Genomic DNA, 11,773 nt, shown 5'->3' on the forward strand with positions numbered 1-11,773 from the left:
TCTGACAGTTCCTCAAATGGTTAAACAACAGTAACTGTATGACCCAGCAATTCCACTCCTAGATATGTACACAGAGAATTGAAAAATATGTCCACACAAAAACTTGTATGTGAATGTTCAGGAGCAGCATTATTCACAATTGACAAAAATGGAAGCCCATTGCCAATCATTGATAATGGATAAATAAAAGTGGTATATCCATAAAATGGAATATTATTTGACAATAAAAAAGAAAAACAATATGAACTTTGAGAACATTATGCTAAGAATATAAAGAAGCCAGTAACAAAAGACCAAATATTGCATGATCCCTACATGAAATGTCCACAATAGATGAATCCATAGAGACAGATATAAGATTAGTAGTTGACTTTGGCTGAGGAATTGTGTGTGTGTGGCGGGGCGGGGGGGGGGGGGATCATAATGGGCATGGAATTTCTTTTAAGGGGATAAAAATATTCTAAAATTAGATTGTGATGGTTGCATAACCCTGTGAAAGTACTAAAGACCATCAAATTATACACTTCAGATGGGTTAATTGTATGTATATGAATGACATCTTAATATAGCTGTTAATTTTTTTTTAAGTCAGCTTGTTTGAGTCCTCGGGAAGCAGGCCTGGTTATGGGGTGCCTGGAGTGTCAGAGAAGGGGAACCGAGGGATCAGTAGGTTGTCTAGGCCCAGACCCACTTTTTTCTTCATTGTAGATAAATGCCCAAATATACTTGTTGATTAATATATATGGTATCTTTGTACCAATGTCTAAAAGATGCCTCCCCAACTCCCAAGATAAATCATCTCGCTCAAGGTCACATATCAAGTCAGTAGTAACCAAAGTCCCTCGGTTCCAACCCCATTTAGTTTGTTTCTTTCTTGGACCCTGTCCTTCAGACTTTAGCTCCAGCCTGAACAGGCAGGAGACCTGGGGTCAGTGCTTGTCTTGCTCTGGGTATGGGGTGGGCAGTGAGTGCCCTTGGTCAAACTAGTACTCTCTTCCTGCAGTCATGACACCCTGGCCCCTGCTGTTGCCACATGCCCCCTTGGTATGCTATGAAGAACAGGAATGAGGTCTTAGCCGGTTTGGCTCAGTGGAAAGAGCATCGGCCTGTGGACTGAAGGGTCCCAGGTTTGATTCCAGTCAAGGGCACATGTCCAGTATAGGGTGTGCAGGAGGCAGCTGATCACTGATTCTATCTCATCATTGGTGTTTCTCTCTCTCTCCCTTCCTCTCTGAAATCAATGAAAATATACATTAGAAAAAAAGAGAGAGAGAACAGGAATGAGGACCTTTTCCAAAGCGTGGGCATGGCAATGCTGTCTGTCCCCTGACATCAAGGGATTACCAATACTTCTACTCCTGGCGCTACCTGGTATGCCAGTCCTAGGCTAGAGCCAGCCGCTGCAAAGTCCCTCGTGACTGGCACATGGGCCTGGAGATAGACTGCACACATTTCCGGAAGCTGCCAACCTGGTGGCCCCAAGTCTAGAAATGACAAAAGCATGGAAGAGGACCTGGTCCATTCTGACTTTGGCTTTGTTTTGGCTTATAAATGGGGAAAGCCTTAGTGGCTGAAATTTATAGTCCGAAATCAGTTAAGTATCCTTCTAGAAATATTCTATAGAAACTTGAGCACTTCTGTGTAATTTGGCCCATACTAGCCATGCTGCTTTGCACTTTTTTTTCATTTGACATACTTTTTTGATATTGTTAAAAAACATAGATTGATAAGTCTCATTTCTTAAACAGCTGCACAGTGTTTTACAGTGGCTAGCCTTAGTCCTTTGCTAATGGACATTTAAGGTGTTCCCAGTATCACAAATTTTGCTGTATTAAACATTATCCTCAATTTTGCCACTTAAGTGGAAAAAGAAATTTGAGGTGTAAATCCTTGAGGTGTACTTGCCGAGCCAAAGGGTATGTCCATTTAACTTTTAAAAAAAATATGTATTTTATTGATTTTTTACAGAGAGGAAGGGAGAGGGATAGAGAGTTAGAAACATCTATGAGAGAGAAGCATCGATCAGCTGCCTCCTGCACACCCCCTACTGGGGATGTGCCTGCAACCAAGGTACATGCCCTTGACCAGAATCGAACCCGGGACCCTTCAGTCCGCAGGCCGATGCTCTATCCAGTGAGCAAAACCGGCTAGGGCTCCATTTAACTTTTTTATAAATATAATCAAATCATTTTCCCAACAGGCTGTACCAAGTTACACTAAATGTGAAGCCTCATTTTTATTTATTTTGGCCTTTGAAAAATTGCTTAGAAAGATGTGTAGCCCTAACCAGTTTGGCTCAGTGAATAGAGCGTCAGCCTGCAGAATAAAGGGTCTCGGGTTCGATTCCGGTCAAGAGCATGTACCTTGGTTGCGGGCACATCCTCAGTGGGGTGTGTGCAGGAGGCAGCTGATCGATGTTTCTAACTCCCTATCCCTCTCCCTTCCTCTCTGTAAAAAAAAAAAAAAAAAAAAAAAAATCAATAAAATATATTTTTAAAAGAAAGATGTATAACCTTTCAGAGTACAGATATAACTGTAAAGCTATTTAACAGCCTATCTTTTCCCACCAATTTGAATAATCATTTTTATCACAAACTAAATTTCCAGAAATAGTTAGGGCTGTTTCTGAACCCTCTCCCCCACTCCACTAATTTATTCTTGTGCCGATACTGTTTTTACTCCAGTGCTTTGGTGTCTGATTATCTAGTATGTAAACACATCACCTCCACTGTTTTTTAAAAATGTATTGCATAGGAACTTTGGATTTTCAAGTTCTGTTAAGAACCCTTTTTGGATAGCAATGAATTTAAGCATTAAGCTGGGGAGAATCCAACATCTTTTTTTTTTTTTATCCTCACCCAAGGATATCTTTCCATAGATTTTTTTTAGAGAGTGGAAGGGAGAGGGAAAGACATAGAGAAATATCAATGTGAGAGAAACACATCGGTTGGTTGTCTCCTGCATGTGCCCAATGAGGGCCCGGGCCAGAAAGGAGCCTGCAACCAAGGCATGTGCCCTTGACCAGAATTGAACCAGGGACCCTTCGGTCCACAGGCTGATGCTATATCCACTGAGCCAAACTGGCTAGGGCCAACATCTTTTAATGTCTTCCCATTTAGGTACATGGTATGTCTTATATCCTTCTGGAGAGAGCATTTTCTTCATATAGGCTCTGCATGTTTCCTGTGAGGCTTCTTACTTTGTAGTTTATGAGTATTGTAATTGTGAAGGGGACCCCCTTTTTTTCAAGTATATCTTCCAATTTGTTACTGCAGTGTATAAGGAATATACTAATTTGGGCCTCAGTTTATTCTCTGTAAAAAGGATAGAAGGAGAACTACTCTGAAAAAGGTTTCCATGGTTATATAAATATGGGATAAACAAAGCTAAATAGATTTGTTCATTGCGGGACATATTAATGACTTTAACACACTTTTGATCAAGAATCCCCAAGAAAGGCACAGGGAATTTCCTGTACTTACTGGGCCATGAAACCCTTCGTCACAAGGCATTCTAAAACATACTTAGAAAAAAATGCACCCAAAGACCCTTCTAGCTTCTAATCTGTCAATCTAGGAATCTGCAATGAACCTTATCTAATGCCCAAATTCCCTTCCGAACCCCCAACTAGAACACAGGAGACAACCCAGGGTCAAAGTGAATGCTTTAATGTGTTACTCACAGAGCCATGTCTCTGAACAGCAGGTGCCCGCCTCCACTGTCCCCAGATCTCTTTGTAGGGAAGGTAAGCTGGCCACCTGGGGGGCAGGGATGTGGAGTCTAGAAGAGTAAGCTGGGGCAAAGGGAGGTTCGGGAGGCACCCTGTGGGGGCTGGACTCCCGGGAGTTCAGAGGGAAGGGCCACGGGCCTCAGGCTGGCCCCTCTTCAGGCATTCCTAGCAAAGCCACAAGGGGCTCCAGAGGTGTGGGGGTCTCCATGGGCACAGGGTGGGTGCGTTCGTGCTTTCGTAGGTCGCTGGCACTCAAGAAGGCCTTGGGGCAGTGGGGGCAGGTGTAGGGGCGCACAGAGCTGTGTGTGCGGCTGTGTTTGCGCAGCCCAGCCCGGTCTGAAAAGCTCTTGCCACACTGGGTGCAGGGAAAGGGCCGGAGCTCGGGGTGTGAGCGCTCATGCCTTCGCTGCAACGTCAGCGTGGAGAACGTCTCCTTGCACTCCCGGCACGCAAACTGCGGAGGCTTCTCGTCAACCTCCTCACCCCCCGCCTCGCCTGTCCCCTCCAAGGGACCAGGAGCCTCCCCCACCCCAGCATCTTGGCACTCCACGTGCTCCACCGTCATGCCCACCACTTGCCATTGGGTGGCCATCACACCACCTGATTCTGGGGGCAGCCCTAGCAGCCCTGCTGGAGGGTCCCCGAGCCCTGCACCTGCCGCGGGGGCCACTGAGCCCTCGCCTGCCACGCTGACGGGCAGTGCGAGGCCCACGACCAGCTCCTGCGGTGCGGGAGCCCCGGTGGCCTCGCTACTTCGATGGGTCCGCTCGTGCTTCCGCAGGCTGGAGGACACCACAAAGGACTTCCCGCAGGCGTTGCAGTGGAAGGGGCGCTCACCCGAGTGCACTCGGCTGTGCTTGGTGAGGCTGGCTCTCTCGGCGAAGGCTCGTCCGCACTCCTCGCAGCGGAAGGGCCGCTGGCCCGAGTGCACCAGCGCATGGCGCTTAAGGTCCCAGGAAGCTACGAACGTCTTGTCACACTGCAGGCACTTGAAGGGCCGGTCGCCGGTGTGCACCCTCCGGTGCATGGCCAGGTCCGCCGGCTGCCGGAAGTCCTTGCCGCACTTCTCGCAGCGGTAAGGCTTCACGCCCTCGTGTGCCCGTTGGTGGCGCCGAAAGCTCGAGGGGTCAGAGAACATGCGACCGCAGCGGGGGCACAGGAAGGGCTTCTCGCCAGAGTGCGTGCGCTCGTGGCTCTGGTAGGAGCTGAGCTGAGTGAAGCCCTTGCCACAGGCGGGGCAGCGATAGGGCTTCTGTGCTGCGTGGATGCGCTGGTGGCACGTGAGCGAGGATGACCGCGAGAAGCTTTTCCCGCATTCGGAGCAGAGGAAGGGGCGCTCTCCAGTGTGGGACCTGTGGGGGTGTGGGGACGGCATGAAGGTGGCAGGCCCATCACCTGACCCTGCTGCCGTCTGCACGGTTAGTTAGGAGGCCCTAACATCCAGGGGGCCTTGGCCCAACCCCCTAAGACCAGAGCTGTACCCCAGAGTGAGAAACCTTCAGTTGGGGTATCTAGATCCCAGAAAAGACCCCTCTCTGCACCCAAAGCCCTAGACTTACCAGGTCCCGTTCACAGAACCTGTGCTCTACTGGAGACCCTGAGTGACCCAACTTCAAGCCCTGCCCCTTTCCTGATGTCCAGGAACCCAGGCCTATCAGACCCCACTTGCATCCTCCAGGGTCCCATCCCAAATCAGTCTGCCCCGCCCCCTCATGTCCGGTCCACCCGACCGACCAATCCGGGATCACCAGCTCCCCATGTGCTGCTCACCACCACCCATAGCTCCCGCCCACCCACCTTCCCATTGGCTCATTCTGCTCCTTCAGACCCAAGCCCAGGCCACACTGGTCACAGAGCAGCCCCTGCTGCCTCCCCCGCCCCACCTGCTCTTCCCAACCCCCTACCGCCCTCACCGCTCGTGGTTGCGCAGGTCCTTGAGCTCCGCATAGGCCTTGCCGCAGCGCTCGCAGCCATAGGGCCGAAGGCCGGCGTGCGTGCGCCGGTGCTTGCGGAACACAGAAGGGTCCGCAAAGCTCTTGCCGCAGTCGGCGCAGGCGTAGGGCCGCTCGCCCGTGTGGCCCCGCTGGTGGATCTTGAGCTTGGAGAGCGCGCCGTAGGCTTTGGGGCAGTGCGTGCAGCGGAAGGGCAGCTCGCCAGCGTGCGAGGCCAGGTGCACGCGCAGGCACACAGGCTGCATGAAGCGGCGGCCACACTCGGGGCAAGGGAAGGGCTTTTCGCCCGTGTGGCTGCGCCCATGACTGCGCAGCTCTGGTGCCGTCTTGTAGGCCTTGGGGCACAGTGGGCATGCGTAAGGCCGGGGCTTGGCCGCGGCGCCTGACACTTTGTCCCCGCTGGCATCCTCTGTTTTAGATTCCGTCTCTGGCTTCAGCTTCACCTCCGCCACCTCCTCCGCGCAGTCTACAGGCCCATGTGTGGCAGCGTGGCGTGCTGCCCTGGGCGCATTTGGAAACGTCTTAGTACAGGACAGGCACTTGTAGCGGCGGCCCGAACGCTTGTAGCCGGGGCCTGGGGACCGGGCCTCCACAGTCTCCACCTCCATGGCCTCGATGGACAAAGCTCTGTGAGAGAAGCGAAGTTAGACAGAAGCCACATCCCTCCGCCATTCCCCAAGGCCTCTCCCGTCACCAAAGCCCTCATGGGGCCTCAGTGGGAACCCCAACTTATCTGCACTTCCCACCCGGGAGGGCCACATCCTGCCTTCAAACATTCCGGCTCTGACAGTGCGCCCAAGTTTCCTCTCTGGTCTGCTCACTGTTGGCAGGAGTTGGACTGGGTGACTTCAGAAAGACTAAGGGAGGAGGCTGGGTTCATCAAAATGTCTGCCTGCCCTTCATTCCCCAGCCCGAGCTTTTCCAGACCCTGTGGCATTCCCAGAACACCCTGTTCCATCCTCTCACCATCCTCCTCCTTTGGCTCAGCCTCCAAGGCCTGTGCCAGGATGCAGGGTCCTATGCAAGGCTGCACCGAGACTACCCAGATGGGGGTCTGGCCTGACGGCCTCCAAGTGCCCAGGGAAGGCAGAGGAGGCCCAAGAGAGGCCAAAACCAGTGGGCTCACTGTGGTGATTGGCACCGTCTGTCTGGAAGTGATAGGCCCCCAGCATATGCATTGTTTTTCCACTCTGGTGGGTTAGCTTTCAGAGGCAGCAACGGTCGCACAGAATTCTGGCCTTGCACGGCTATAAGGGACTCCACCCCAGACAGGAATCCTGGCCCACCCCTGCTCTGGAATCACTGTGGGCCCCTGCTCCCCTAGCTCCGCTCAGAGGAAGCTCAGTCACTCCCAAGGCAGCTTGAACCATTGCTAGCAGTTAGAAGCCTCTGAGTCATAATCAATGTATCTGATCTGGCTTCCAGGGACACCCACTCGAGCCGAGGCCCCCTTCATTCTCGGTTCAGAGCCAGACACCGTCCACACAGCTGCTCCTGTGGATCATGGCTGGAAGGAAATAGGATTAACAGCTGCATTAGCCCTAACACCAGCTCATCCTCCCTGGGGGATGAAGGGAGAGGATTAGGGCAGATCCACTTAAGGAGTGCGCAGCAGCAGCTGCTGGGGGCAGCCTGGGTGGGGGTGAGGCTCTGCTACAGAAAAGGGAGCCTGGTGCGCCCAGAAGCGAGGTTGGGAGGCAGGGGGCCTGAGTTCTTTCTCATGCTCCTTCTAAACCTGTTTCCCTGTCTGTACACCTCAAAGCTTGATGGCTTCTACATTATGGCCCAGGGAGGACACTGGAGCCCCTGGAGTGAGTGGCAAGGACTGCATCTTTAGAGTCAGCACCCTTCTGCCTGGTGGACCTGCCTCCGTCCCCCAGCCCTACACACATAATCTGGTGTACACAGGCAGCCAGCTTCTTCTCCCTAAAGTACTGTGTGACACTCAAGGACTTTCCGTGGCTTCCATCACGCCATGCAAGTTCCCAGGTCCTTCCTGGCCGTTACACATCCCATCAATCCTTCCTTTGAGCCCCACTTCGCCCAGGAAGCTCTTCCTGCATCTCCGCTCTGGTTTTTGGGGCCAATCCCACTCAACGCTGTTCCACCATCACCTTGTTGTTGTTTTTTTCACTTTTCCCACTAAATTCTGGGGCTGGAAAGTGAGTTAAAGGGCTTGAGGATCAACTTTCCAGGGGATCTCTTGTTTCCAGAGGATCTCTCCCTATCCCTGGATGAGGGACTCACTACCTCCTTTCCAGACCATCTCTGGACAGCCTGACTGATAAAGTTTCTCTTTAATAATAAAAAAAAGATAGCTCACATTTACAAAGCACTTGCTAAATAACAGGCAGTATCCTAAGCTCTTTACATGTATTAACTCACTTCAACTTCCTGTCCATACCATGAGAAAAGTACTATTATTATTCCCTTTTCACAGATAAGAGAACTGAGGCCCAGAGGAACAAAATGGCATTGTGCTTAATAACGAGCCCGTGGCCACACCTAGTAATTCGCAGCTGGGAGTTGAATCTAGCTGTTTAACTCGTCTTGAGTTGTTGGGTCCTTACTCAGTGATCTGGGCCCTCACAGTCTTGTCTGCCCCCTGGGCCGACCCCACAGTGGCCGGACTCTGAGCTCAGGTTGCACCTTTGTCTGCTCTCATCCCCGTAGAACCGCCCTGAGGCCAGAGCCAGAACCCTTTATGACTGTTTCCCTCTCAGAGGCTGGACCCATGTATTCTGAGCTCTGGGCCTCAGTCTTCCTCTCTGTGAGCCAGAGACCAGAGAGCTGGATGGGTGAACCTCTCCTAAGGCACTTCCCAGGGGACAAGTGGGCACCAGGTTGGTCCCAGCAGGCACCCAGCTCCATGAAGAGCAGAGGGCCAGGTCGGCGAGGCCCCTGTCAAATTATCTCCTCGCTTCACAGTTCAGTGAGGACTCTCACCTACCACTCCCTACGGTGGGGTTCCTCCAAGTCAGGTCTCTGAACCCCCGGAATGAGAATAACCATCCAGGGAGTGTGGGGCAGGACAGAAATCTTCCCTATGAACACTCTTTCTGGGTCATTCCAGTCAACACTCAACATTTAGGAACCAAAGACACATCCTTAAGTCTTCACAAGCTTTTAGGAGAAAGGTGTTTTTACTTCGCCTTGCTTTCAGGTGTGCAGATTACGCCCCAGAGGGAAAAACTTGCACAAGAACACACAGCTGGTCAAGGAGCCCTGACTCAAACCCGAGTCTTCAGGTCTCTGGGCCGGGCTCTTTCGCCAGCAGTCTTCATTTCCTTAAGACTTATTAGCCAAGCCATGAGACTTTCCACTGTTCCTAGGACAAAGACCAATATCTCTTTCATGGCCAGCAAGGCTTGAACCATCTAACTCCTGCCTACCTCATCTTCCATCCTCTTCCCTGTCCCACTAAGCTCCACCCACACGGGCTCCCTTTCTTTTCCTCAAAGAGCTAAATTCCTTCTTCCTTCAGGGCCTTTGCACACAGTACCCTCAGCCAGAACCACTCTCCCCCAAGGATCTTTGTGTAGCTATCACTTTGGTTTTTATTTGGGTCTCAGGTCCCTGTCACCTTCTCAAAGAGGGCTTTCCAGACCATCTTTCTGAAGGCTGTCGGCGCCCCTGCTAATCACTATCCTCCCCCCTCTTTAATTTTCGTTATGGTGCTCCCATGGATAGCATTCCTTCTTGCAAGCTTAGCACCAGCCAGGTACCGTTCTGAGAATTTTACGTGTACTACTCAAGCTAAGTCTCACAACTGTGGATCCCAACCTTCCTAAGGCCGCGACCCTTTCATACAGTTCCTCATGTTGTGGTGACCCGCAACCATAAAATTATTTTCGTTGCAACTTCATAACTGTAATTTTGCTACTGTTATGAATTGTAATGTAAATATCTGATATGCTATATGTGTTTTCCCATGGTCTCGACCCACAGGTTGAGAACCGCTGGGGAAGTTTGTTACAGACTGAATGTGTGCATGCCTGCAAGCCAGGAAAAGAGTCCTCACCAGGAACTGGCCAGCACCTTGATCGTGGACTTCCCAGCCTCCAGGATTGTGAAAAATAGTTTCTGTTGTTTAAGCCCCCGAGTCTGTTTTTTTGCTACGGTAGCCTGAATAGGCTAAGTTAAACAGACAAGGATACTGAGGCACACAGAAATGAAGCAGTGATAGTCATAGCCAGTATTCAAAGCTAGGTGGTCTGCCTCCAAACTGCTCTCCGTCCCGATTACTACTTTGACAGCACTTACACATTTTATGGCTTAGTTGTCAAACTCTCTGTCTCCAGCACAAGAATCTAGGCTAGCGAAGAGCCGGGAACCTTTCTTATTCTGTATCCACTACACCTAGAACTGTGACTAGCGCCCCAAAACAAGTGGAAAGAATCAACTTCTGAGACACAGTTCAGACCCAGGCCTAGAGCCTCTGCCTTCCCCACAGTAGGCATGTGTGAGACTGTCCATCAACAACTATTTATTAACTGGATTTCTCTGCTGTCCAAGTTCCCAAGGTCCAAATAGCATCAGGCCTATTTCCCACACGGGCTTCATTGCTCTAGTGAGGAAGGCTGGTCTTCCCTTCCTGCTGGCTTAGGAGAGGGATAAGTCCTGCTGCCTGAACGGGAGTCAGAGACTTCATTCCCAGAGTCTAGGCTAGGAGCCTGGGAGCTGGGAGCTGGGAGCTGGGATGAGGTGAGAAAGGAGCCACTTTTTATCGTCCCTGCACCTCCGTCTCCATGTCTAAACATGTCACCCACAGGCCTCACAGACTCGGGGAGACGGCAGACGTGTGAGCATGAACAGTGCGTGCAGAGGTGAGAGTTAGGGATCTCCTAGGCCTCCAATCTGGTCAGTTCACAACCTAACCCCAACCCACGTTTCCAGCCTCAGCTCAGCGTGTTTCCCCCTCCCTGCAGCAACCTGAGCTCCAGCCACAATTCTCAAACTTCCCCACCTGGATGCATCTGCACCTGCACTGCCCTCTGCCTCGGTTTGCCTTCGCTCATGGGAAAACTCGTTTGCATCCTTCCCATCAGTACCGGTTCCCCCAGTAACAGGCAGAAGCAGGGGCGCCACGGCGCTCCAGGCCCCGGTCTTCTCCGAGGCAGGTGGGGGTTTGGAGAGCGCCAGGGCCTACCAGGCGCGCCGAGGAGCCGAGAGCTGCAGAAACGCTGCGCTTCAGGCCCCCCGCAACCGTCTGTGTCTGCGCCCCCGCCAGACAGCCGCGCAGGCCAGGGCCCCGAGCTGCCTCGTCTCGGAATGCGCCCTGGGAAACGTGGCCTTGGAGAATGTGGCAAAGGGTGACAAAGAATGAGAGAATGAACAAATGAATGGGACCGAGAGCCGGGGGTGGACAAAGACCTGCAAAATGGCGTTCTCTAGGACCGCGGGAGGGGTGGCCAGGACCTCGGCCAGGGAGGGGGCCGCAGGCGCCGCGGCTCTCGCTAGGCGGGCGGCGCGCCAGGGACAAAAGCCCGCAACGTGGCGGGCTCTAGGACCCCCGGGCCCGCACCGCGCAAGGCGGGCACCGCGCCGGCGGAGCCCGGGCGTCCGCAGCAGCCGGCCCGCGAGGACAGCCGGTCCGCGAGGACAGCCGGCGGGTTCTAGGACCCGCTGGGCCCGGAGCGCGCCCGCGCCCTCCCGGGGCCGCACTCCTCCCGCCCCGCCTGCGCTGCTCGCGCCAGGCCAACCCCATCCGCCCTCGGCACCCACAGGGAAACAGGTCCGTTCGGGTTTCGTCCGCGCTGGGGACGCCTGGGGGTCCCCGCGGCTTCCCGCCGGCGTTTCCTACCTGACGGACTTGGGCTGGCTCCGTGGCGTCCGCTACAGCTCGTCTCACCAACGGAGCCCCAGACTCTGCCAGGGAGGGGCCGGCGCTAGGACCCAGCGGGGGGGGGGGGGGGGGAGGGCGGAGAGGCGGGACCGGCGGGCGGAAGTGGAAGGGAGCTTCACCGACGGGGAAGAAAGCGAAGCTCATCGAGGTGGCAGAGGACTAAATTGCAGGGGGGTCTCTGTGGATGCTAAAGGCAGGGGACGCCGGACAGGCTTACTATGTACACCGGGATCCTGCTAGTTCGGG

The 11,773-nt window shown here is 53.2% G+C and overlaps 1 protein-coding gene across 1 annotated transcript; it reads right to left on the reverse strand.

Moving 5' to 3' along the window:
• Nucleotides 1-2,456: 2,456 nt before the first annotated feature.
• On the reverse strand, nt 2,457-11,552 carry ZNF668 (zinc finger protein 668). Its single transcript, XM_070411655.1, has 3 exons — nt 11,486-11,552; nt 5,644-6,309; nt 2,457-5,082 (listed from the first exon to the last, which is right to left on the reverse strand). The coding sequence occupies exons 2-3, from the start codon at nt 6,288-6,290 to the stop codon at nt 3,870-3,872; spliced, it is 1,860 nt and encodes a 619-aa protein (XP_070267756.1). The 5' UTR covers nt 6,291-6,309; nt 11,486-11,552; the 3' UTR covers nt 2,457-3,869.
• Between the last annotated feature and the right edge of the window lie 221 nt (nt 11,553-11,773).

The sequence above is a fragment of the Myotis yumanensis genome, unplaced genomic scaffold, assembly GCF_028538775.1.
Source record: "Myotis yumanensis isolate MYYU_CA2020_CCGP unplaced genomic scaffold, mMyoYum1.0.hap1 SCAF_4, whole genome shotgun sequence".
In the NCBI taxonomy this organism is placed as follows: domain Eukaryota; kingdom Metazoa; phylum Chordata; class Mammalia; order Chiroptera; family Vespertilionidae; genus Myotis; species Myotis yumanensis.

What these genes read in the sequence shown, in the direction of transcription:
- ZNF668 (XM_070411655.1), bottom strand. Translation starts at nt 6,290, where the DNA reads ATGGAGGTGGAGACTGTGGAGGCCCGGTCCCCAGGCCCCGGCTACAAG. An exon ending in GACCTGCGCAACCACGAGCG is followed by an intron (nt 5,083 to 5,643) that starts GTGAGGGCGGTA and finishes ACACCCCCACAG; the next exon opens with GTCCCACACTGGAGAGCGCC.